The sequence below is a fragment of the Arctopsyche grandis genome, chromosome 5 (assembly GCF_051622035.1).
Source record: "Arctopsyche grandis isolate Sample6627 chromosome 5, ASM5162203v2, whole genome shotgun sequence".
NCBI lineage: Eukaryota > Metazoa > Arthropoda > Insecta > Trichoptera > Hydropsychidae > Arctopsyche > Arctopsyche grandis.
In genome coordinates, this window is record NC_135359.1 from 33,553,529 (window position 1) to 33,581,396 (window position 27,868).

Here is a 27,868-nt window from a genome sequence, read left to right on the forward strand (position 1 = left end):
AAGAGGGTTGATTATTATTGTTTTACAAAGCTAGTGTTCAGACTACTTGTCTGATGGTCAGCTTTCGTGGCCTTACGACCCACGATTTGGCCGATGTGTGTGGGTGGTGGCCACCCCCACCCCAGTTGTTCGATAACGGTCTTCGCGTAAACATTGGGTGTGTTTACGTGGTTAGCTCCTCGCCACCGAAATCACCAGCTAGAGGCTGGTGATGTTTGACGATACTTGGAGACCAGCTCCAGTATCCGTCCGGTGTGCACCAGAGGAAGCCTGGTCTGTCTTCGTACCGAAGGCAGACAACTCAGCCACGCGTGGCTAACCTCAAAATCACGCGTGGCTAACCTCAAAATCACGCGTGGCTTCTTTGTTGACTCCCCCCCCCCTCTTTCCCCCTGTTTGCTCTATGTACATTCAACTTGAAAATATAATCATTGTGATCAGACTTACGACCTGTTTTCATTGTTATATAATCTCCCGCTCTTTTTCCACATCACGCTTCCCACGCACACTACAAAAGAGAAAGGGACAGAGCAGAGAGGCCATCATCAGCAGAGACCAGACCGCAGACGACGATCTGCAGATCCCGTGGAGGAGATCACGCACCGCGCTTTGCCACTGAGCAACTTCACACAACCGACGCAGGTGGTCTCGATTGAAGACCCCTGGCGTCCGTACAGCTAGAGAGCAAAAAAAAATGTTGACTGTAGAAATTGACAATGGTGAACCCATTTTTTGTCCAAATAGAAACCGACCGCCTATCTTAGTCACGATAAACGGATTATTTCTCACATTGCGAGCGCCCACACGACAATCGTTGCCACAAAAATCGTGAATACGAAATATCTGCCACTAGAGTTCTTATTAGTATTATAGGGGATGAACGAAAGAGACGACTGGCATGTTAATGCACGTGTTTATTATATGACAGCTGAAGACAGAGTGAGTAGTGGCTCTCCGAACCCAGCCGGGTTGGTCCCCACTCGCAGGATGGCAACCAAACTCGACCATATCGTATAAGCGAGCCGCCACATCACTCCCCCCCCAGCATCAGCGATACCAAAATTACAAAGAAACAAATTTTACAATAGAAAAAAATTATTGTTACACAAAGAAAGAGAAAAAAATTATTGAGTGGGGAGAAAAAAAATTGTTGACGTGGGTCATCCGCTGTGTAGGTGTACCGCCCTGAATGGTCGGTAGATTCGAGGGCGGTGACGTCGCGAGCAGGACGGTGGCTGGTCCGATGGTCGCGCGATGCGATGCTGCGCCGGCGCCGCTCTTCCGAGGCTGATGTCGGTTGGTGGGGCGGCGGGGGCGGCAGGGGCATCGATGTGGTTGATGATACTCCGAGCTGGACTGTGAGTCGTTGTGGCTCGTGGAGGTGTTGTAGCGCTACCGCCCGTCTCGGCGTGACGACGCTCGTGGGGACGGACGGGGCCTTGATGATGATGATGATGATGATGGTGCTGAGGTGGTGTATGTCTTGTGGTGCTGGATGACCGTTCTATGTGTAGTGGATCGCGCATGACTCCACATCCAGCTGTCAAGATCGTCGTCTCATTCGCTCCCCCATTTTTTTGCACCTGTCATCGACGTTGTGGCTGGACTCATGTCGATAGGTAGGTAGGTAGGTAGGTAGGTAGGTAGGTAGCCAGCCGTGTCTGCTCGTTTATTGTCACCCGCGGGCCGCGGCGTGCTGTGTTGATGGCGATGGGGGCGCGGCGGGTAGCTTTCCCGCCTGGCTCGGCGAGGCAGGGATGAGCGGCATGTTGAAATTGATCGAGGCTGCGTGGCTCGATGTCGGGGGTCACCAGTATAGGGGATGAACGAATGAGACGACTGGCATGTTAATGCACGTGTTTATTATATGACAGCTGAAGACAGAGTGAGTAGTGGCTCTCCGAACCCAGCCGGGTTGGTCCCCACTCGCAGGAAGGCAACCAAACTCGACCATGTCGTATAAGCGAGCCGCCACAGTATGATAGCTCGCGTGGGTGACTCTCAATGGATGGAATTTTCGGCCAGGTGTTCCAGGTGTTAACTAATGTCCAGGTGGACATTAGTTTTTAAACCTATAAGAAAAAAATCCAAGACCTATGTAACTATGTAGGTACAAACATTATGGGGGCGAATGGAATGAGATGACGGTATTGTTGTAAAAACGACTGTTTAATGTGACAGACGGGAAGGAAGTAAAGTAGCAGCCACCAACATGGTTGAATCGGTCGCTACTCACAGGATGGTGACCTAATCTCGTCTATGTTGTAGGACTCAACATTATTTTTTTCCGAAAAAAAAAAACTGAATGTTAATTTGTAAGCAAAGGAACTTTATTCATGATTTCATTCTTTATTTTACCCTGTATTTATTTAATACCTCATTTTCTCTCGGCCTATAAATAACTCACTAATAACTATAATTATCTGAATTAATATTAAAATTTATCAAAATGCTACAATACTTACATTTCCCTAAATATTGATCAACCGGGAACCGGTTACCATTATTTTCCAGTTATTTGGAGCCCCTACTACAGACTTCTCCATATGGGGTCGTTGTAATTGAGTTATTCAATGTCAACTTTAATATTCGTGGTTGTTTGATCAATACTACTTCGTTTAATTTTTAACTTCTACGTTATATGCATTGATTATGAGTGACTCTTTGAAATCGTACGATAGTATGTTTTATGAAAATGAAATAGATTCCTTAAAGCATGAGTTAGATAGTGAAAAAAACAACAGGTATGTAGATATTTATTTTTTGCATAAATGTAATGAATGAGTAGTTCTGATTATTCTTATTTCATGGCCTTGTTACATAACTGAAATAGGATATTCTATAAAAGAAGTATGTATATGTACATTGTATTTTGCAGGGATAATGCTTTCATAAGAAACAATGATTTAGAAAAGTCAATAGTAAAAATACAGGAACAGTTAAATAAAAATGAATATGAATGGGAGAATGATGAAGAATTAATGAACGTTTTGAATAGAAACAAAGAACTTTCAGATGAAGTGCAAAATCTGAAAAGTCAACTACCAGAATTGAAAGAGAAGCTTAAAAATGCTAAAGTTTGTGGAAAAGGTATATACCTGTATTTAGTATATTGTAAATAAATTTCATATGCATATAAATATGTTAGTATATTTATTACGCAACTTATTTTATTTTTTTAATATGTATATATAGATTGTAAAATGAAGCACGACAACCTAAATATAAATTTGGATTTGCTAAATGAGGTTATCTATTTCAATTTCAACATAATGCCAAGTATAAAACATTTTGAAAAACACAGAATTAAATTAAATTTCATTTCTTAATTGCAGATTGAACTTCTGAAAACCATAAAAAGGCTGGAACGTCTAAGAACCGATATCAAAAGTGAACTTGTAAGCAAAGAGTGGAGTTTGGACAATGAATCAAAGGTAAATTATAATATGTACATATTACAATTAATACAATTTCGTCTTTAAAAATAATATGCTTAAAATATTTTTAGTTATACCAACGAATCCTTGATCAAAAAATGCATTTTCAAAACCAGTTATACCACACAAACCATACACCGTTAATGAGAAACGATTCGTTAAAAAACTGGCAGTAAGTTATAAAATTTATTTCATGTATGAAAATATATTATATATACTGTTATCGAACATGTTATGCTACCACTATTAGAATATACATTTTAAAGCCTATTTAGAAAATTAAACCAATTTAAATAAATGCCTAGATTTTACTTTCATACTTAGCAAAATTGAAATAAGGAGGTAAGATTGAAAAATAAACATGAACCTCTTTTCTTTTCTATCTTTAGAAATGGTGGATTACCAAAATCGTTCAAAACGCTGGATGTGAAGAGGCAAAATATAAATTGTGAAAAATTGCAATTGCAGAAAAAACTTTTGAAAATATCATAAATATGAAGCTAAACTCGATAATTGTAACTCCAGCACTTAAGTTTTTTTGATGATATTTAAATGAAAAAGCAAAACTTTGACATTTTGAATCATCGATTTAATTTCAAAAATATATAGCTTGCATATTAATTTAATCAATTTTAGTAGATATAAAATTTATGAGAAAGTTAAAAAAAATCCAATAATTACAGGCATAGTAATGTTTGCACAAAGCTCCCAATAGTAAATAAAAAAAACATTAGCTTTGACGTACAAAATATGTATATTTCTTTTTAAACTTACGAATACAGTAATCACTTTGATTAATATACATGTATGTAGATATAAAATAAATTATGACAAATAAATTATGTCCTTAAACTAAATATTTTAATTTATAAAAACCATCTTACTATACTGTACTTTATTTGTAGCGATAAATAATATAAAACCAAGAATTCTAAATCTTTTCAATTATTACTTTATCTTTTTTTTATTATGACTCATCTTCAACATAATCTGAATATTGGTCATCAACAGGAAATGATTTTTTATATTTTCCATATACACCATAGTCAAAATCATTTCTTACGTCATGTTTACGGGGTCGTCTTTTCCACGTTTGAGTTGTGTTGTGTCGTTTAGGAGATATTCTTGTAAGCAATATATTTTCACCATTCTCAGACAAGTTATGTCGTTCAATTGGAGACCGATCAACGTAACTTTTTTGATAAGAGGGATTGATTACACCTTCTAAAAATAAATACAGTATACAAAAAGGCTCATATTAAAATTAAATCAGTGTGTTAAGTGAAATTTACCTCTGATACAAGTTTTTTGGTCATCCGAAAGATGATACATGGAAGGACATATACAATAAAAACTTCCTGGTGCATTCAAACATTCATGCGAGCAATTGTGGATGTTTTGTGAACACTCATTGATATCTGTAATAAATTATACAATTGTTTAAAGTGAAATAATAATTTTTACTTAATATTAACGTGGTAAATAACCTAAACATCTCTGTCCAGCTCCAAACGACAAATAACCCAATTCACACAGACAATTATAGCTACCAGGAAGGTTTTCACACATTTGTGTCGAATGACAGACATTATTGGGTATTTCGCATTCGTTTATATCTGAAAAAATAAATACATAGGTATACATATATTTTTTATAACTGCAAAAAATCTAATTTATAATATTTACCAATGCACCCTTCATGTGGATCAAACGTATATCCTGTTGAGCAAGATTCTTCGTTGTCATCATCAGCACCACTGTCATCAATGTTTCTAAAAATAAAAATTGTTGCTTTAACCTAATATGAGCACCACAGTTTTTACAGATTAAATATGATACATTCCTTTTTTGCCGATTCTTACTCAATTTTTCATGCACTAAAAATATTGAAACCCAAAATCTAATTTGTTAATGAAATCAAATAAAGTACAATATTACATATAAGGCTGCTTTTCCTTGTAATTTTTTCCAATAGTAATGGTAGTTTTTTCACGTTTGCCTGTGGGGGTTGTTCCATCTATTGTTATTTCAATATTCAACTCTCCTGAGTCACTTGGCTTTTGACTTTTACTAAAAAATTGAACCCTTTCTCCTATATTTAAAAAATATATAAAACAATTACTCAGCTAAAATATTTTTAATAATACAAAACTACAGTAGGAAAAACCTGTTGAAAATTGAATTTGAGAATCTTCCCTGCGATCAAGGCTACGCGTAGGTGGCAAAGTGCGCAATTTGCTCAGTGGCAATTTACTTTTTGTCACACTTGTTCTACTTGGCTTGTCATCAACTTGCACTGGCGTAACGAGGAACGTCATGTGCGGCAAATAATCATCAACCTAAAATGGAACAATAATTTAATCGATCATACCATATGTATAAAAGCGATCTTCAATTTATTATACAATATATGTATATCAATACTAATAATACCTTATTTGGAATTAAATCTTGAAGCGAAGCGTTAACATATTGCTGTCCAAAGTTTTCATCAACGTCTACGTTGAACATTTTCAACGGCAATGGACTACCATTCAAATTTCCTTTCACTATTAAATTGGCTCTATGCGCATTTTTATTATAGTTGTTCTTCTTAAAAACATTGCGATCTATATCACAGCTAGGATTTATGCATTGTTCAATCTGTGAATTATAATTATATCCATGTACATATACTATATAACTATAATAATCTTAAATGCTTAAGAATTTACTTGTAAATTTGCTCCTTTGCACGATTTTCCTTTCCATTTGGGAATCGGTTGATTACATTCACGTATTCTTTTCCGTTGACCAACGCCACACGATGATGAACAACTGCTCCACGCATTCCACTGACCCCATCCTCCATCGACTGAAAAACAATTCCACTATTATAATTGGAAACATGAAAGCTAAACTAAAATATAAGAAGACTAGAAATATACCTGGGCAATATCTTTGTAGGCAATATGTAACTTCAGTATAATTTCCTAAGCATGTATCAATTGGTCCATCACAACTTCTGGAACGGGTCCTCATGCCCTTTCCACACGATACACTACAAGCGCTCCACGGTGTCCAATTTGACCATTTAGAACACTGTGACCCTTGGCACACACCCTGCTCGTCGTTGGGTCCTTGACAAGTCAATCCACCATATTTTGGTGGTGGATTAGTGCAAGTCCGGTAGCGTTTTTTAGATCCGGGACCGCAACGGACTGAGCAGCTGGTCCAATCACTCCAACTACTCCAACCTCCATCGATCTGAAATATTTATAGTTTGCAGTATATCATCTCCAAACACGAGAGAAAATTACAATTTAAGGAGGAGTTGCTTCCCAGAATATTGGAAAATATTGCATGCATTATCAATAGGAAAAGCAAATAGTGGTACAGGCCTGTTACTGAAAGTAAGCGCGTTCTCGTACTCGCACATGCATTATAATCAAACAATTAAGCTTCTCCTTCAAATACCCATAACTTCACCATAAATTGGTAAGTCACTTTTAGTAAGTAATTCAATATTCTTATACGACATACGTTATTAAGTTAAATAATAAATGCCGAAGTCGCTGGAATTTTTAACGACTCTTACTTCAGCTAAAAAATCACGACTCCAATTTAACTCCACAATCCTGTTTATATCTTAAATATAAGAAAAGTCATACTCATAAGAAGTGATTATATATAGAAATCTCACTTTACAAGGTGCTATAAAACATTTTCGAAATTCTGAAGTATCTCCCGAGCAAGAACTTTTATCCAACAAATTTTCAGGTAACCATTTACGATTTTGCAATGAATTCTTCAAAAGCATGTCACTGTTTCCCTCGGTTGTATTGGAGTAAAAACTTTCATCTATAAATTCATACATAAATATTAACATATGTAGTATATTCAGAACGGTGAAGATATATTCTAAAACTGACTTGTTGAAATATCATCATTCGAATACGCATCAATTGAATCCATATCACCATAGTATTGACACTTTCTTGTTCTTCGCTGAACCCCTGGACCACAACTAGCATTACATGAGCTCCACATAGTCCACATACTCCATTCAGCAGGAACTAATAATAATAGGCAATATGATATAATTATGTAGATAAAAATTAATGAATGAATGAAAGTTGTAAATTTTAATTATAAACAACAAAATTACCGAGAATTTTTACTTTAAATTCTTTTTCGACCATTCCCACTTTATTTTCAGCTTTACATGAATATTTACCACTGTCTCCCATCACGGCATCCATTATATTGAAATACTGACCATCTAAAGATATGTGTAATGCTTCTCTGTTTTTATTCGGATTAATAGAATAACCTTCCTGAAGCAATAGTAAATGTATATACATATATATAATACTTAATAATTATAATTAGATTAGCCGGTGAATTAAAATGTCTAAATTTTACCTTATACCATGTAATTTCAGGTTCTGGATATCCAATGACTCCGCAGATGAGCTGAAATGCTCTGCGTAATTTTGTGGTTACTAAACCGTCGTCATTGAGATTCAATTTCTTCCTATCTTCAGGTAAAAATGTTGGTGCTTGTAGAATTTCTACAGAATACAGAATTTCTGACATTCCTACAGTATTTGTAGCGATGCACGAATAATTACCACCATCAGATACAGACACATTTTTAATAATCTAAAACACATTATCTATTACATATATTATGAATAACCGATAAAATAATTCAATTATATTTTACAAATTGTTTAGGTAATACCATTATACTATTATCGCTCTCCATTGTGACATGACTGTAGTTTTCTGATTGCATTTCAAAATACGGATGTTTGAGCCATCTAATGTAAGGCTTTGGATTGCCACTTACAGGACATTCCAAATGTACGTCTTGTCCTTTTTTTGCTGTTAATAAAAGACTGGCGTCTTGTTGCTGTTCAACCGTCGGTGCAGCTGAAAACGACAACATATATTTTAAATAATAAAACAAACTTATTCTAATATCGAAGAAAAATGACATACTTAGCACATCTACTTTAAAGTTCTTCTTGTCTTCTCCGGCAGAGTTTTTCGCTACGCAAGTGTAATTCCCATCGTGTTCCCTCCGAACTTTTTTAACAACTAGAGTTTGACCAAACTCTTCAGTCACCATGTTCGAATCGTAAAAGCCCATATATTTTCTATCTTTATACCAGTAAATATCTGGTAATGGATTTCCATAAGCGTAACAATTTAATTTAATAGACTGACTTTCCAAAACGCTCATCTTTATCGAACTTGATTTATTTTTTTTCACCAATAGCTCGTGTGGTCCATATATTATTTGTGGAGGATCTGTAAACGTACAATCAAAATAAATTAACATTTATGACCTTATAGTTATGCTTTGAGAAAAATATAATTCAACCGATTAAAACAATCTACACTTAATTATTTATTTAATTATTAGATTCATACTCACACAGGACATCGAGAAGTACATCCATTTCTTCAACGCCTGCTTTATTTTTAACCATACAAGTATACTTTCCAGCGTCAACTTGCATCAAATTTTCAAATATTAGATCGGATACATTCGATGTCAAGGCAGACTCCTCATTTACAACTTTGCCGTTTTTTATCCAAGAAACTTTTGAGGGGTGACTTCCACTAAACACACACGAAAGCTTCACATGCGAATGTTCCTGTATCAAAATAACATCTCTGTAACACAATTGAGTTAACACTTAAATTATATTGTTAAATTCAAATTTTAACCTTCACAGCAGATATATTTATATAATCTTTCACATCCATATTATACAATTGAATATATTCTACTATTGGAGGTTCCAATACCGTTATATTGAATCGCTTAATAGCTGAACCGACACTGTTGGATGCTTCACACGTGTAAACGCCATTTGACTTTGAAGTTATGTTGAATGTTTTCAATACTCTACCATCGCCAACTATTTTCCAATCTGGCGAAGATCTGAGAAATTTGTGTTTTCAATATAATACATAAAGTGATGTTGTATAATATTTTAAGTAATATTATAAATTAAATCAAAACATACATAGTGTTCCATTTAATATTGGGTTTCGGAATTCCTTTAGCGTTGCATTCCAATTTTACAGGTTGCTTTAAATGTACTTCAATATTATGATAATCAGAACCGTCAATCTTTGGTGGAGCTGATGTAACAAAATAACAAGAAATCATATCAAAATTCAATACAAATATGTAAATACGATAGTTAAATAGCATATACTTGAAACATTTCGCCTATAACTTATAAACACACTGAATAATGAACCTTTTACACGAAATTTATCATATTTATATGTTAAATAATTTAATCGATGAACACAGGGTTTCATTACCTGAGACGTGGACCTCAAACTTCTTCTGAGTTTGACCTAGAGAATTGGACGCAATGCAGATGTGTACTCCGGCGTGATGAGCCTTTGCATATTTTTTTCGCAAAACTGGAGCTATTTCTCCAATAACTTCAGAATCTTTTACCCATTGTATCTAAAATGCAAAAATAATAAAATATATAACTTCATCTAACATTTTTCATACATTAAATATTGCACTTACATCAGCCGTCGGATTGGCGTTCACGTTACATATCAAATTCATGGGATCACCTTCTAAGACATGAATGTGTCCATCATTATCATCACCATCGTCGACTATAGTAGGAGGCCATTGAACGACAAGAGAAAAATCCGCTAAAACGCGTCCTGCTGCGTTCGTAACGACACAAGAATATTCATCAGCGTCATCTCGGCTAACGTTGACCAACTTCATTTGGGTTTTATTTACGTGTTCCACAATTAAAACAGAACCCTATAAATAATTATTAATGTTTTCGTTTGCATACACAATTATGAAAAAACGGGAGTTTACATAAGTTATGTTTAATGAAATACCTTATACCACTCAATTTTTGGTGATATGACAATTGGCTTTAGTGGACATTCAAGTACAGCAGTGGAACCTTCGATAGCTGTGACCGTTTGGTCATCATCTTTAGGTTGGATTACGGGTGGTGCTGAGATTTAAAAAATAACTAACTTACAACTATGTACATATATTGTATTTTGCATATTCATAAAGATGTTTATGATCCCGGAATGGTATAAAACCATTAATAATTTAGTCTTGTGTAAAAATAAAAGTAAAAACATGAACATTACCTATCACTTGTATATTATAATCGATTTCAATTGATCCTTCAGAATTCGCCGCCTGGCAAGTATAAACTCCACTTAAATTTTCCGTAACGTATCGTAATACTAATGTACCATCTTTTTCAACATTTGTGTGAAAATCTGTAAGTATTTTTTCTCAATAAGCTTAACCAATCAATACATTTTACATTTAGGCTAGGCGCAAACGATTAACTTCCTGTTGGATGTGCCAGGTTCAGACTACGCAAAATAGACCCACTGTCTATTTCGATAGCATCTGGATAATCGACCAAATTTTTAAAAATTGTAGTCTGAGCCCACGACATTTGACAAAAAGTCTACCTTGTGCGCTTGGTTTTAATTGCAACTTACTGTTTGTAATGTACTTTTTATCCTTAAGCCAGGTTATAAACGGAAAAGGATTTCCACTAGCTCTACAAGGAATGTTAAATTCTTCTTCTCCTTTTAGTAATTGAATATTAGAAGGAATCTCACTCGGTAATATTACAGGTGGTTCTAAAAACAAGCAAATTATAAAACATAAAGTATATATTTCAATTATAATAATAATCCATTTTAACAAGACAACACTCACCATTCAATATAACATAAAACATTTTTTGTGACAAACCCGCATTGTTCTCGGCATCACACATATATTTTCCAGCTGTCTTGTCTGTTACGTTTGTAATATTTAAACGACCATAATCATTGAACCTATTAACAGTGGACTAGTATTTTAAAAAATAAATAATCTACACATAAAATTTACAGCTTATATTTTATCTGTTACATTATATCGGTGGAGTTTTTCACAAGTAGTTCACCATTTTTGCTCCATCTGATATTTGGTTCGGGAAAACCAACCGCGTGACAGTCTAACACGGCAGGGGATCCTGGAGTTATTCGAATCATTTCATTTTCTTCTGGATATATTGTTGGTGGAACTGTCAAAAAATTGTTTTTTTATACTAGTTTATCATATTGTATAGTTTCTGTATTGTAATACTGAAATAAACTCACCAAACACAACAACGAGATACTCTTGACTAGAATTTCCAACTCTATTGAAGGCCTCGCATTGATAGATTCCAGAATCAGTCAAGTTTGCAACAAATCTTAAAATCAATCAATATATAAAATTATATATGTACGTACATACATAATCATAAATAAAATATACGATATGTATGTATATACCTAAGACTATTATCGAGATCCAATTGTAATCTTTCAGAAGGGTTCAAGACTTCATCGTTCAAAACCCAATTAACTTCAGGAACAGGATTGCCATGAACGAGACATGGCAAAACTATCATTTGTCCTTCAACGTATTGTAAGACTGGATCATCAATCTCGTTGCTTATGACGGGTCTCACTGAAATTATAATAAACTGTATAAACCATGCGTACATTTTTCAGTGTTGGATAAAGTTAAATAATATTAACCTAAAACTAGGAGCGTAAAATTCTTTTGTAGATATCCCAGAAAGTTACTAGCATAGCAAGAATAAACACCAGCGTCAAGTTCACGGGTGTTGCTTATCGTCAAGCTGTTGTTGTCATCTGTGTAGCTGCAAAAATGATTTGTAGAATAAATAATTTTCATATAAGAAATAAATATTATAATATTAATCAATATTACATTGTATTGGTGAATTGAACTGGAAACCCGTCTTTAGACCATGTGACCAATGGTTTTGGGTTGCCGATTACTTCACATTTAAAAGCAACTTGTTCACCGGCAACCGATTCCACAGATTTCTCACCATAAATAATTTCATTATTATTATCAACGGATATGTACTTTGACGGAAAATGTGGAGGCTCTACGGTAAATTTAAATGTAGTAAGTAAAACTTTTTTTCATTGAAATTTAAATCGAAGAATATTTACCGTGAACTACTATTTGAAATTTGTATTGATCACTGCCTAAAGCATTTGCTGCAATACAAGTGTAGTTTCCTGCATGATCTTGCAAAGCGTATTCTATTGTGAATAAACTTTCTGAAACATTCAATGTAACTTGTTCATTTGCATCCTCGATGTTAATATGATTTGACATGTCTGGACTATACTGCCAAATTATTTCTGGTTTAGGCTCGCCTTCGATAACTCTGAAAATAAAATATTAATCGTAGTCTTTGCCATAAAACTATAACCACAGTTCGAGAAATCTTACTTGCAATCGACTTCAATTTTATCGCCTTCTTTAACAACGATCTTTTCACTGCCTTTCAAAATTTTCGGAGCATCTAAAACCATTTTAAAATTATAAAACCTAGTACATATGTATGTTATATGCACATAGAGAAGTTTGAAAAATTGAAAAAAATTACACAATCCAGAAATTTCCAAATAAAAAGAATCTTCAATTGCACCATTTTCATTTTCAACTTTACATGTATACTTTCCACCGTCGCTTATTCCAGCATTTTTAATATACAATACAGCATCTTTTCCAACTTCCGTTTGCTGGTTGAATAATTCATCGCTGTGATACCAGTTTATGTTAGGCTTTGGTATACCACTTACAGAACAAGTTAAATTAATCGCACCATAAATATTGACAGTTTGATCTGTAATAATAAAAAATACAACATATGCATATAATATTATACTGTATATTAGATCTTAAATTTACATTTAATAATATATATATACTTTTTAAATTTTCAGAGAATGCTGGCTGGCTCCAAACACGAACCATCGTTTGATCTTCGACCATTCCAATAGAATTCTGCACACGGCATGTATAGTTTCCTTGATGTTGAACATTTGCATTTCGAATTGTTAGTGTATCTCCGACTATCTGTGAATAGTTGAGGTTTTAAATTTAAGTATTTTAACTTATGCGTTTTCTAAAGCTCAATTTTGAAAAATTCAATATTACGTATGTGTCAGCTTTAACCACTTCATTATAGTGATATAAAATTCTATGCGGCATTGAGATGTCAATTTGATTTTCAATTTAATTGACATCTCAATGCCTCATAGAATTTTATATCACTATAAGGGAGTGGTTAAAGCTGACACATATGTAATATTGAATTTTATATGTAATACTGGAATATCAAAAAAAAATGTTTTTCAGCAAAGGGCACTCGATGGATGTTATATAAAAAAAATATGAACTTGCTTGTATTCCTTCATCTAATAAGGTGTTTTCATTGATTTTAGTATTATCTGGAATTATCCATTCAATAGTCGGTTTAGGAATACCGATGTTTGCACACGTTAATTTCAAATCTTTTCCAACTTCCACCAATACCATTTCATCCATATTGATAATCAAAGGCTTTTGTACAAAGCGTGTCCTTACGGTGAAATTGGCTGTTATATACATTGAACTATTAAGAATCATATACAGAAAATTCTCAAAATTTATTTAAAAAATAAAAATAATACCCGATTCTTTTACATTGGATACACCTCTTGAACCTATGCAAGTATATGCTCCTTCGTGTTGTATCGTAGCATTTTTAATATTCATAGATATTAGGATTCCATCATCATTATCAGTAGGTGTAGATGAAATATCAATTCCAAAATCTGTAATAGACCTTTCAGTCTCATCTGATTTGAGCCACGACCCAAACTTAGTTCCAAATATGTTACACGTGAATTCAATATCGCCACCATCTTCAAAATCAAGTGATATCGGAGATGCGATGATTTTTAATGGAGGCAAAACACTAATCATGTTCTCTTTCGTGTCAGTTCCACCTAAAGTATATTTTAAATAAGGTAAAACAGGAATTCTAAAATATTTCAGAGTAAAAGAAAAATTACCTAAATTAACAGCCATACATCCATATAAACCTTCAGTGTCTTCAGAGGTGACAAAACTATATGTGTGAACCGTTAAATCATTATTTATCGTCATGTTTGTATTTAAAATATGTTTTTGTTCGATTCCTGAATTAACCGAAGGCTTGGGCAAGAAGTATAAAGTTGAACTTAAAATTGGCAATTGGCTTTCGATCGAACATTGCATCTCAATACTTCTTCCGGGAAGAAAAATGTTGCTCTGTGGCTTTAAAAAAACTTTAGGGGGAGATCCTGAAAATTAGATATATTTACATACAATAAATAAATAAACAAATTTTGGTGTTCAAATGTACCAAGTAATAAATAAAAATTGTTTCAAACCAGTAATATTAAGGTATAAATCATCATCGACCTCTTCATAATCATTTTTGGCAATGCATGTGTATTTTCCGGCATCAGTGAGTGATACATTATGCAAATTTACACTTTCACCAATGTGAATTGCACTATCAAAATTTTCATTGTAATACCAAGATACATTAGGCATCGGAATACCGTCAACTTTACAAGTTAAAGTAACCGAATCGGATATATTTACTGTAATATCTATCAAAGAAATTTTATTATTATATATTATTTACTATCAAAGAAAAACGATTTCGTGCATAATAGAGTAAATTTAAAACGTTTATTGCAAATTGGGATTACATACTATTCAGTTTTTCTATAAAGTTGATCTTCTTCCATACATTGATTACATACTCTTTCTTATCATTGCCATATTGATTTTCAGCTTTACAAGAATAAACTCCTTCATCACTAATTTTAATATTTTTTATTAGAAGCTGATCATTGTTATTAACCTAAAAATAAATCTTTTTAAATTTAAATTATACATTAAAAAATTCTATGATATAAAAAATAAATTGTTTATATTTAAGCTAACCATTAAAATCTCATTTTCTGAAATATCTTTATAGATTTCCATTTTATTTGGCAAAGTCCAAATAATGCTCGGTTTCGGTATTCCTACAGCATCACAATCTAACACCACAGCTTCATTCAATTGAAACAGTAATTCTTTTTCTAATTCATCTTTAATTTTTGGCTTTTGTACAAATCTCGTTTCAGCAACAGCAGTAACTAAAAAGTATCGTGGAAATTGAATAATAAGGAACATTTTCTTGATTATATATGTATGAGATTTAAAATATAATACCATATTCAATATCTCCAGAAACGTTTCTATAACTGCTACAGTTATAGAACCCTTCATCATATTTATTCGTCCCTCGTATGTCTAATGTTAGTAGTATTTCATTTGTATTGTCAATTTTCGTTTCAGATATTTCAACAGCGGACGTCTTATAGTCTTTGTTTTCAGTCGGAATCTTCCAAGTGGCAAATTTAGACTCATGAACGTGACAGAAAATACTTACAATCTCTCCTTCTTGGTACTCTATTATTTGAGGATGTACTTTTATTGTGAGAGTTTTTAAAATTGTAAAATAAGCACTATCCTTCGACTTTCCAGCTGAAAAATTTTATTTTGTAAATTATATCCATTTTATCTTTGTAAATAAATACATATACTAGATTACAAATATGTATGTTAATATATACCTGAACTTTCAGCTTCACATACGTAAAGACCTTCAGAGTTATTGTGAGTCATCAAAGTATGCATATATGACACAAACTGCCCTTTAGGAATCACCATAGTCGGATCGAGTTGCTCTTTTTTAAAAATGCCTAAAAATTCATATATTGTTTAAAAATCTAGAAATACAGTTCTTACAGGCACTTAATTTAAAAATTGATCTTACCATTGACTTTATTTTTTGGAATAAAGTACATACTAACTTTGGAAAGTTCAACTTGACTTTCTATCAGACATTCTAGGTGTATTTCTGTTTCCGGCTTAACAGTAATATTTTGAGGAAGCATTGACACCTTCGGTGGAGGAGCTGATAGTAGAAGAATGAATAGTGATATGCTTTATATTTGTTAAAGAATTCTACGAGCAGTTTTTATACTTTAGCTTACCAATGATAATTACTGTGGTGCTCATTGTAGATGAACCAGCCAAATTAGTAGCCCTGCAAGTGTAAACTCCGTCTGTTGTTGAATCTGCATTGTTGATTACATATTCCACTTCAGCACTTTGTCTATTAATCAAAACAAAACCTTTATATTTTCAATAACAAAATTATTCCATCAAAATTATTATTGTATCTCACAAATGATTTTGCTTTTCTTGCACTGGTTTTCTATTTCTAAACCACCAAACGCTAACTGGTATCAAACTTTCGACATTGCATTTCAGCGTAACATTATGATTTAACGGTATCTTGATCTATAATTTTAATTATGTACAAGCGTTATGATAACATATGTTTTAGTAAGTAAATAATTCATTATTAATATTATTAGATGTATAAATTTTATAAATTACCTCATCTTCAACTGTTACGAATGGCTTTTCTGCAAAAATAATAAAAAAAAACTCGTTAACAAATATGAATTAAATTCAAAAGAATTAGGATAAATCAATTGAATTGAACCTGGCGATTGATGTTGAATGGCATTTGATCCTATTCTTCTGAACTCATTACCTTCTATGTCTATTCCGTTGATCTGTAATGTATTAACCACACTTATGAAACAAAGTACTTGAAAACTATTATATGATAATAAAAACAATACGGTGTGGTAATTACTGCAATATAAAAAAAATGATCTGGTGGTAGAAACGCAGGAGTTTCGTATATATGTGGTTCGTGTGCACCTTTCAGCGGAGATAAAGGAATTTCAAACAATGTTTTACCAGAAATATCTATGATATCCACAGTGTTTAACTGTTTCACTTTGTCAAAACTGTTTGCAATTTTGATTAAAAGATTATTTTGAGTACCTGAAAATAAGCTTGAATGAGCAGTTTTGCCATATTAATGCTTGACTATATTTATTTTATTCTGAGTTTTGCCAACCTTGAAGAGGTCTACCAGTAGTTTCTGAAAACTTTTTAATAGTATGAAGTGAAAACCCAAAGTCAAAATTAAGTTCTGATATGCCAGTAACCTTCACTGAATGTTTTTCTGTACTGCCAACGTTGATAGTCCAATTTCCTGGTTCCGGATTTATAATATTGACTATCTTTAAAATCGATATAAATAAAATTATTTTTTTTATTTTAATAAGAAGTATTAGCATTATGCAAATTGTTATAGTTAAAACCTTAATTTTGGACAAGTCTAACATTTCTATGACACGTGGAGGCCCACGTAACTGTTCTCCATGAGGATCTGTAATGGTCAATCTGGGAGCTTCTCCAGCTACTGAAACTGTCACTTGTTTGAGTGTATCGTCAACAATAACCTAAAATATTGGAGAAAAATAAAATGCCCACGTTTTTAAACCATATAAAATATAATAGATGTTTACCTTATGTTTATGATCGTAACCACTAGGATTTATAACATTTCCGAGGTTGACTTTATTTGTATCGAGGGTTTCATTGACATATTGCAAAATCTAAATGAGAAATTAAACTATTTACATATTGGTATTAACGAGCATCTTACGAAGTTTTAAAGACAAACCTTAATAACATCGGTTTTGCCGAGATGAAATATTTGACCAGAACTGGCAGCGGCCATTTGTTCGTACACTTGATAGGAAGGCTTCTCTTTGTCACCACAATCCCCAGTTAAAACAAAAACAATCTGAATAAAACGTTATAAAATTCGAACTTATATAGTAGCCTGCTTTTTTTTCAAGTAGATATAACTTAATTAAATACCTGGCTTTTCTTCCGTTGGATCAAACTTAGTACTTCGTCAACTAGTACATGGTCAACTGCAGAAGCATCGGTGAACACATAGATGTAAGAGTATGGTAAACTTGCATTAAGCGCTTTCTTAATAGCAGTAACCGACATTTCTGGACAATCTCCACCTCCGTAAACATTTATATTTTCCAATTCTTCTTTGAAAATGGTATCATTCGTAGTTACTATCGCCTCAGGGACGTCTAAGATAGAAATTTTAATAAAATACAATACTCAGATAACTCTAAATTACAGGTATCCCTAGTTTGTCAACTACATCAAAATGCTATTGAATTTTCTTGGGGTATCAAAAGATATTTAAATACTTTGATGGCATCCAAGATTATGCAAAAGACAACAAAGCAGGCAAGAAAAAAATTGAATAAAAAATATACTAGAAACACAATGGGTAGTGAGACTGCAAATGAGGGCAAAAATTTAATCCCAAGCATTACATAAAGCATCTTGAAATGTATAGTTGCTTCGATACCACAACAAATCTGAATTTAAAAATAATATTACCTGGATCATTGTATGGAACCAAAACATAGTTAATGATCGGAGGATGTTCTCTTTGAAGCATAGAATCTAAAATTAAAGCTGCACCTTTCCGCAACTGAACCAAGTCATCCCACATTGATCCGGTGGTGTCGAAAACGAACGCCAAACTACTTTGAAGAGGTCTTTTCGATTTTCCACCATCTATTTTATTACCTTTAATAAAACTTTCCCTAGAATTTATAATATTCTCAGCAAGATATTTTGCATTTGTGGCAAACTGCTCAAGATCAATGATAGAACTTTCTTTTGTATTGGGTCCGTCGTTCATGAGAGAATCAGCTCCGTCACTTTTCGAATCGCTGATTTCCACACTTGCGGATTCACCAGAAACACTTACACACACGTTAAAAATCAAAATGAATAAATTCAATAATAATAGCACTTTTCTTATGGAAGTCATGGTTTTGTGCAATATTTTAGATGCGCGAATATTATTGTTTTCATCACAGAGCGATCTGCGTGATACCGTTCCAAGACTGAATCTCACTTATTTCCATGAACTATAAACTCGATAAAACGCGCAACGATTGTAAAATAAAATGGAATATTCAACTTGATATGTGCTGACCTTTAGGTCAGTGATATGATAGTGACCGCAGAAACATGTAACTTATAAAAATACACTATGAAAGTTCATCTATGATAATGATATTTTTCCACTATTCTTTTCTATTCACCATAGATAATTTTTCTCGATAGAAAATTTTTTCACACAACATGTATTGTTATGTACATATGTATATATATTACATGTTTATCATTAAATAACGTTTCTGGCAAATAACAAACAAAATCCAATGACAAATATGTAAAGCCTTCCTTGCGATACAATATGTAATTTAAATTGATTTTTTTTAAATTTTAAGAATGTCATTTGTCTAACTTTAACCCTCTCTATTGACTTATACTATAAGACAAGCTATAATTGCATATATACCATCTAAATTTCTCAAAAAATTTTCATTTCGCTTAATAATTAAAAAATATAGTTATACTTGAGGAAAATATACGTAGAAGGCTAAATTACCTTTGCAACTGGCAACATTATAAATATGTACGAATATGACGCAAGCTGTAAGTTTTACCAGCATTTGTGCTAGCAGAATGCAAGCCACAACCATTTTAAGAGGCCTTCGCTTAATAGCTAAGAAATTCGATCATCATGTATGCGGCAAATAATTCATCCTCTTCCTGATGACTTCTTCGCCAAGCAAAGTTCAAAATCTTCCACTAAAATAAAGTTTTTTCTGTATTCATACTCATGCATAGAAGTAAATACACACATCAACCTCTATGCCAGGGTTATTTAAACTCTAGTAGATAAAGCTAGCTAACTTGTTCAATGAAATACTTCTCTATGTCATTGTATTGTTTATATCTACATATGTAGATGTTTAATAAGCTCCCTAAAGTACTACGCAATGCTTCATGTCTCTTGTTTGCAGACGACGTTAAACTATTCTTTGCTGTTAAGGATGAGAGGCAAGCCTCTCTCCTTCAAGCTGATATTAACGCTGTTTTAGAGTTCAGTTCCAGTTTAGGGCTTGAACTGAATACTAGTAAATGTGCCATTATGAGTTATGGACGTGCGAATTCGCTCTATTGTCACGGATATTCCATTGGATCCGTATTGTTGAAGCGCGTGGAATCAATGGTCGACTTGGGTATCACTTTTGATCCTCAATTCACCTTTCACAACCACATCAAGACAATCGCTGACGTTTCCTTTCGTCGACTTGGATTTGTCTTGAGATATGCTAGATTATTCTCCAACCCCTTGTCTTCTCGCTTGCTTTTCAACTCGCTTGTTAGAAGTAAGCTAGAGTATAATGCAATTGTGTGGAATCCGCATGAAGCAAACTACTCTCTTATTATAGAAAAAGTGCAAAAAGCATTTCTTCGTTTTCTTTATAAGAAAGAGTATGGGTATATCTATCTCTATATCCATATCTCTATCCTACTCCTTTCCTTTTGGGCATGCTTGGGTATAATTCCCTTGAACTTCGGAGAAACTTCTCGTTAATTCGTTTTGTTCTCCAGCTATTGCGTGGTAATACGTCATGCCCGTTGTTGCTGGAACAGTTGGGACTTTATGTCCCTAATAATTATGTGCGTGGTAGACATCATCATTTGATGGTTGTACCTGCTGCTCGCACAGTTCTTTTTCGAATAGCTCCTATTCCAAGAGCTATTCGACTTCTCAATGAAATCGTTGCTGCTGTCCCTGAATGTGATATTTTCCACCTTGGGGAGCGTAGATTATCGGATATTATTTTAACATATTAATCTGGTAACCTGCGCTCATCATTACTTTCTTAATTTGAATGTGATGAATGAGTGGAATCTTAATCTACTCTCTTCCATTTGGGCCTCCCTGTGATTTTATTTTTATTTATATTTTGTTTTATTTTATTTTACTTTTTCTTTCTCCTTTGTATATTTTTATATACTATTTTAATTTTGTTCAGTGTAAACAAAGAATGGGATTTATGGATTTTATTTTTAATTTTTACACTTTTGTTATTTTTTTTCTCTCTGAATGATGTATTATTTTCCTTTTGTTACTTTTTTTTTTATTATTTTATTTTACCATGTTTTCTGCTTTTGCTTTTTTCCTTTATTTACAGTTTACTTGTTTTTATATATTTTTCAAATGTAGGCCATTGTGGCGCATTAGGTTCTTCCTGTAATGCCACAATGGTCCAAAACTATTAAATAAATAAATAAATGTCATCCTAAATATTGAAATAATATTATGGTACAATTTAAACGCATATATCATATCGAAATATATACCTTTCGTAAAAATGTTTCAAGAAGATGGTCCCGATTTGAAATTTGTATATAATTTCAAGCACGAACCACTTATGGACGAAATTGAATTTCAAATGCCCTCAATCCTAGGGCACACAATCTATAGTCTCAGTTATTCGCAAGACAGTGACCCTGCAACACGATTCTCAGTTCTGCAGTTTAGCAAAACTAAATCCATAATATTGCAGTGTGGTTCAACGTTGACCTGCTAATTTTCTGATGGGTATATGCAAGCCTTTTTTTCCCATGTGACGTGGTGGAACGGCGTTCCGGCACCTTTTTTCTCAGCATTATTTATGTTTCGAACGAATATTCTTTATAATATAGTTTGAATATAATCTTTTCTAATAAAAAAACTTGACAAAGCCCTGGGTATATATGTCAAAGAATGTGTTCTTGTGCCACCCAATCTGGATACAGAACCGTGACAGCAGTAATTTCAGTATGAAGAGACTATGAGAGATGTAACTTGTTACAATCGTGAAATACATTTGTATGTATGCTGATTTGAAATTGGGTCCATCATTTTGAAACATGTGTGTATCAAATATTTGATACATTTAAAGCATTCTTAAAAATATTATAATACATAATTTAAATTTGATAATAGACCATAGCCCTTTTGACATTAAGTGTAGTGTTTACAAATTACCGAAATAAAGTTGAATATGCTAAATAGTAACTAGATAATATTAATGATAAAATATGTGTAAATGTGCAGGGATTTCCGGCCATATTTATTTTCCTCATTTCGGGTTATTTATATTTATATTATATTTCTTTTCGGTTTTTTTTTATAGTTTTTTATCTTGATATTTGTAATTTTTGTATAGCATTATGATTACCGAAATCCTTGAGTCCATCAGCTATGCCGCCTTTTTCCAAGTATTCTTAAATAAATAAATAAAGGGAAATTGATTATTTTATGAAATGAATAAGATTGAAATAAATTTTGGCCTTCTGTGTTATTAATATTATTCTTTACTTTAAGTTCGAAATTTACATGTGTATTTATATAATTATATATATATATATTAAAAAAACAAACTTCCAGTTAAAGGAAAAAAATCACAATTGTGACTTGCCATTGTACTCGAATTAAAAAAGCAGTCAAATTATGGCAAGATAACGAAAAACAAAAAATACACAACCACCAACATAATGCAGGCATCTATCTTTTGCTAACAAAAACAAATAAACTTGGTGTTTTTTTTTAATTTTTACAAAATGTATGTATATAATAAGTAGATAAATTGAATTTAAAAAAATTAAATAGCTTAAATTTTCATTCAAGTTCAAGTGACTAATTTCAATTAATACTTGAACGACTATAGTAGATAATTTCATCAGTTCAAAAATAAGGAATAGAAAAGAAATAATACTTTATTATTTGATAATGAAAATGCCAATTCATACATGTGTGTCATTTTTAAATATTCTTTAATAGGATATTGCAAATGTGTCAAAAACAAACATTTAAAATGAATACAACTTGATACTAAGTGATTAAATTCAAAGGGAAAAACTGTAAAAAAAAATATGCACCTTAAATAATTAAAAAAAAAAGAAAGAGTATAGAGATTCGTTAACTATTGTTTATTAAATATGAATTTTGAACAAAATATATTTTTTTAATTTGGCAAAAACAAAAAAAAGGTCATTAAAAAAATTAAATATCTTTACAATAATCTCTCTCTTTCTTTGGATCACAATGTTAATTTTATGTTTGGTTTGTTAATAAGCTTTGAAAGCAAATGAACATACTCATTAGATTTACATGTGTACAAAATAATGAAAAAAAAATATATATACATATATGTATATATATATGTTTAGATATACTAACCGAAACATAATCTTATAAACGATAGATAATTTACAAACAAGTCTAATTTCTAATTTAATTTTTGTTTAAAAAAAGGAAAGTTTTTGACTTAATGTTTCTATGGAAAAATATATAGGTTTTGTATGGAAACATGCGATTTACATGGTAATTATAATACGTACATATATTAAAGAAATTTTGTGAACCGTAACATATGGATAAAATAATATGCACCGAGTATCAAAAAAAAAAAACGAAAAATATTTTGATTATCATAAAGAAAACACACTAAAATCTAAACAAAACACCATCGACAAGCTTGAAAAATAATAACACTACATTTTTTACACACATTGTAAGAAAATGTGATATTAAATTTATTATAAAAAAATAAAAACCCCTCAAAACTATACTAATAATTTAAAATTAGTTCAAAATCTCGATCCCTTCGGTTACACTTTAGTACCCTAAAATCAGACTCATCATTCCATCACAATAGGCTAAAAAAAAAAGACTTATCGATGGGTCACATTTTGCTTAAACATTTTATAATACAATGATAATCACAATTTATTATGATTTTTTTTATATTTCAATTTCAACAAAAATTAGGTTAATTTAAACGATATAATAATAATAAATCTTAAAATACAACATTTCAAGGAATGTTGTTTTATATCTATGTATATACTTAAGGCATACATAACACATATGTAATGTTTCAGCTTCACATAATTTTTTTTTCTGTTAATTGGTACAAGTTTTCCAGTAGAATTGTAAAACTTCATATAACACAATATACCATAGTCATCACTTGCGAGTGTTTCCAAAATATTTTTTTAAAACAATACATTTTCAATTGAGAGAAGGCGGTTTGCCGCCAGTCCAGCTTACTTCTAACCCTGGCCACTTGGTCTGCAGACACGTCAGCATCGGATCTTCACTGGCAGCGCGAAGATCACCTTCTAACCTAACGGCACTGCCGTTCCTATAAGCGACGCAACCTTCGATATTAGACCTCGCCAAACCGTTATAGTGCAACAAGCTGAAAGTGTCTGGCATCGACCGCTGCTGACCAGAGAAGAACTCGTCCATGAAAGCGTTCAACAATATAATACCGAGATTCTCAGCGTCCAGTTTCTTCCGCATGATGTCGACGTATTCCGGATCGCTGACGAGATCCATCGCGCACAGCAGATCTTGCAAGAGAACGCTCTGTATGAAGTTGTTGCCGTCGGGATCGAAAGATCTGAATATCCGCTTGGCCGACTCGGCCGCCGTTTCCGGCGACACGAGTTTTTTCTCGTAGCTGAACAAGACGGTGAGATGGGTCTCGGATCCCATGACCCAAACTGGATTCTTCGGGTTTTTATAAAACGAACCTACTGTACAGTATTGCATGTGCTCCATGATCGTGATGAAGCCCACGTCCGGTTGGCGGTCGATTCCACAAAGTAGGAGTCCGCCAACGTGCTGCACGTCGTCCCACACGTGTCCCACCGCCCTCCCCGTCAGCATCAGGTTGATGAGTCCTTGCGATCCGTATCCATATACGGCGTGTATCAACGGATCGGACAAGTCCGACAGTTCACTTTTTACATTTTCGACGCCTTTCGACAGAATAACCGAATATAAAAATAATAAAACTCCATATTTATCAGTCAACACACCAAAGTTCCTCACGTAGAACTGTTTAACCTCTTGTATACCTTCGAAGCATTCCACTTGCAAGCGTTCGTGAAATGTATCCGAGTGGAAGATCTCCGAACGCACGTCCGGAGCGTCCTCTGTCGACAATTCCTCGTTATTTAAAATATCTACATTGTCCGGGTGGTTGGAGCAGCCCTCCTCGCCGGGCGGCGACCGACTCCTATTCAAAAGGACTACCTTATACGAATGACTGCTACTCTGAGCGAGTATATTGCAAACGGCTCTAACTAGCAGCGAGTTGGTCTTCTCCGGCGTCAGGTCTGGAAAGCAGTGGCCGGGAATCTCAGCGAGGAGTATTTTGAGGATGAATCCTTGGACGGGGGCGATGACTGCGCACGGCCCACCCTCGTTCTGAACGAGCGCGCTGGGCTCGGCGTGGCTGAAATGAAAACCCTGCGACCATCTCCTGAACACGTCCTCTTTAATATTGTCTCCCCACAGCAGCTTCTTCACGCCAGCAATGTCATGGTCATTGTGCCTGAGATCCGTTTCTCCCATTGCCGACGAATTGCCTCTTCTACTTGTTAATATATCTGAGCTTGCAGTATTTATCTGTTGCGTACTTATCATAGGCATATCTCCAATGCTCTTCTGAAAACATAAAACAATCACCGTAAGCATCGAGTTGCATATTCTAATCGGATCAAACTTCACACAAAGAAAATTATCATTTGATATAAAGTTGTTTGTTACAGATGTTGAATGAGAATGAATGTATTAAAAAAGTCTGAGTAACTAGTGTGTAACCGGAGCTCTCGAAACCAAAACGATACGTTGAAAATAAATAAATAGATTTTGTAGCATATGTGGTATTGTTGGGATAAAAAGTTTTTCTATAAAAATAGGTAAATTCTAATATCCCTACATTAACTAAAGCAAGTAAAGCGTCCATTCGGTATATATGAGTCAAAAGATTGCAACAGATTCTAAATGTGCAAAATTGTAACCGAGCCAATTATTCTAATTAATTAACACCAATACGTTAAATGACCCAATGTTAAAATTTGTCCGATGCATTTTAAATCTAGAATAATTTTGATCAATGATGTCGAGTATTTCGAAAGCTCCAAAGCAATAGTCAAGATTTAGGAGTTGGATGTGATTGCTAATTTTAGAAAAGAGATCATAAGGGTTATAATGAATAAATTGTTATATTTATGTACATATATAAATCTGGAATACACTGACATCTCAGCAAAAAATAATGTTTTTTATAAAAGATAGAAAATAAAAATCTGGATTAAAAAAAACATATTAACCCAATTTTTTATTTACTAAAAATTCAACACAGTCAATATTCCAATAGGGTCATACTTCTAATTATATGTAAATATATTGGCAACTAACTATTGTATAAATCAGAATGGATCGTTCAATTGAATTCTTATTTATTTATAGTCTATGACTAATATTTTTCTGTGCAATAATGGTGTAACAAGAATTAGTGTGAATCGATTAAAATTTGTACACAACGACATGATTAATTAGGCCATAATTGAAAACTAGTAAAAATTTTTCGTTAACCTATTATCGAACGTATTACCCGGATTAGCCCGGACTACTCGAGGGGCCCCATATTGGGACATCCAACTGAATTGACATTGCTATTTTATATTATTCTACATAAAAATACATGTATTTAATTAATACTAAATATTTATTACTTTTCGATCCACGTATTATTTGTGAAATCGTAGCTGTTATATCATTTCTTATTCAATTATTTTAAAAAATAACAACCAACATATAGTTTTGATAGACTCTTCACATATTAAAAATATATCAATGAGATATTTTTTTTAGTTTGTCATAGGGTCTGCAATTATTTTTTCCCAGGGTCCGAGATTCGTGTCGGCAGTCCTGCTGATGTTCATTGATACCATATTCAGTCTGAGAGACTTGTAGAAGACACCTCACTCTATGTATATACAGGTGATCTTGGGGGCCGAAAGGCGATTTTAGTTGAAATTCGCGAACCTTCAGTCAGAATTTAGCAGCTCGACGTTGATTGAATGTTTTTTATCGATATCTCTATAGACGTGACGCATAAAGTCATCCGGTCGAATAAAACAGTGTCGTCTGAATCGAGGACGTGGAATATTCGTCGAGGGAAATAATAAAAAGGGTTAAAATGTGATACAAGGGAAACAAATGAATGACGTAAAAAATAAAATAAAATAAAACAAAAGAAAGAATGACAGAAAAGGAGCGAACGAAGTGCGGTGAGGAGTGGGGAGTGGGGAGTGCGGGGGGGTTGGGTGAGATGTGACCTAATAACATGGCAATATAGCAAAGGGCGAATGTGCACATTTACTAGCGTCGTCACCTCGTGGGTGGGGTGGGGTGGGGAGGGAGTGTCAAATTGCGCAAGCGGGGCAAGTAGGTGTGTGTGCATGTGCATGGAGTGATGGAGTGAGTGAGTGTGTGTGGGCGTGAGTGAATACCGCACCGGTGTGTGAGTGAGCCTCGCGGAGCACCCTGTGGGGGCGTGGGGGAGGTGTGATCCGAGCGTCGATGAGACGTGACGTGACGTGACGTGACGAGACCGCGACCGCGACTAAAGGCCATCCGCCATGTCGAGGCAGAGGCAGAGGTGGGGTGGAGCGGGGGGCGGGGAGCTTCGAACGTCTCGCACTTCTCGTCGAATGTCGAATGTCGAATGTCGAACGTCGAACGTCGAACGTCGACCGTCGCCACCAGCACTCCCCCCGCACACTGACTACTCCCCTCTCCTCTCCCCTCCACGCTCCCGCAGCCCTTCCCGCCCCCGCTCGC

At 33.9% G+C, this 27,868-nt stretch overlaps 3 protein-coding genes and 1 long non-coding RNA gene across 5 annotated transcripts in view; 1 reads left to right on the forward strand and 3 right to left on the reverse strand.

The window, feature by feature from the left end:
• Nucleotides 1-27,868, reverse strand: part of LOC143912065 (uncharacterized) — a 569,875-nt gene that overhangs the window by 219,500 nt on the left and 322,507 nt on the right. The window lies entirely within an intron of this gene.
• On the reverse strand, nt 896-19,275 carry LOC143912041 (hemicentin-1-like). The gene is made up of 54 exons (XM_077431180.1): nt 18,706-19,275; nt 18,157-18,386; nt 17,957-18,079; nt 17,799-17,888; nt 17,592-17,732; nt 17,345-17,510; nt 17,075-17,268; nt 16,919-16,991; nt 16,810-16,838; nt 16,595-16,710; nt 16,401-16,522; nt 16,181-16,321; nt 15,978-16,106; nt 15,574-15,888; nt 15,301-15,497; nt 15,067-15,217; nt 14,736-14,960; nt 14,376-14,645; nt 13,992-14,309; nt 13,723-13,916; nt 13,248-13,395; nt 12,923-13,162; nt 12,766-12,838; nt 12,480-12,700; nt 12,229-12,412; nt 12,033-12,157; nt 11,784-11,961; nt 11,607-11,701; nt 11,377-11,530; nt 11,179-11,300; nt 10,956-11,099; nt 10,590-10,724; nt 10,323-10,444; nt 9,988-10,239; nt 9,768-9,918; nt 9,461-9,578; nt 9,159-9,375; nt 8,863-9,085; nt 8,424-8,735; nt 8,164-8,354; nt 7,842-8,081; nt 7,585-7,753; nt 7,349-7,492; nt 7,120-7,277; nt 6,365-6,683; nt 6,152-6,291; nt 5,871-6,080; nt 5,605-5,776; nt 5,376-5,529; nt 5,124-5,209; nt 4,925-5,053; nt 4,730-4,855; nt 4,501-4,661; nt 896-2,072 (listed from the first exon to the last, which is right to left on the reverse strand). Exons 1-54 carry the CDS (start codon nt 19,142-19,144, stop codon nt 2,067-2,069), a joined length of 9,282 nt encoding a protein of 3,093 aa, XP_077287306.1. The 5' UTR covers nt 19,145-19,275; the 3' UTR covers nt 896-2,066.
• Nucleotides 1,147-4,387, forward strand: LOC143912059 (uncharacterized). 2 transcript variants are annotated; one of them, XM_077431208.1, is made up of 7 exons: nt 1,315-1,358; nt 2,515-2,744; nt 2,879-3,090; nt 3,196-3,248; nt 3,336-3,434; nt 3,509-3,609; nt 3,827-4,387. In XM_077431208.1, exons 2-7 carry the CDS (start codon nt 2,653-2,655, stop codon nt 3,927-3,929), a joined length of 660 nt encoding a protein of 219 aa, XP_077287334.1. In that variant the 5' UTR covers nt 1,315-1,358; nt 2,515-2,652; the 3' UTR covers nt 3,930-4,387. The 2 variants fall into 2 exon arrangements, with proteins under 2 accessions (XP_077287333.1, XP_077287334.1); XM_077431207.1 differs by lacking the exon at nt 2,515-2,744 and having other exon boundaries at nt 1,147-1,358.
• Nucleotides 22,925-27,843, reverse strand: LOC143912048 (ubiquitin carboxyl-terminal hydrolase MINDY-3 homolog). The gene is made up of 2 exons (XM_077431192.1): nt 27,543-27,843; nt 22,925-25,684 (listed from the first exon to the last, which is right to left on the reverse strand). Exon 2 carries the CDS (start codon nt 25,667-25,669, stop codon nt 24,239-24,241), a length of 1,431 nt encoding a protein of 476 aa, XP_077287318.1. The 5' UTR covers nt 25,670-25,684; nt 27,543-27,843; the 3' UTR covers nt 22,925-24,238.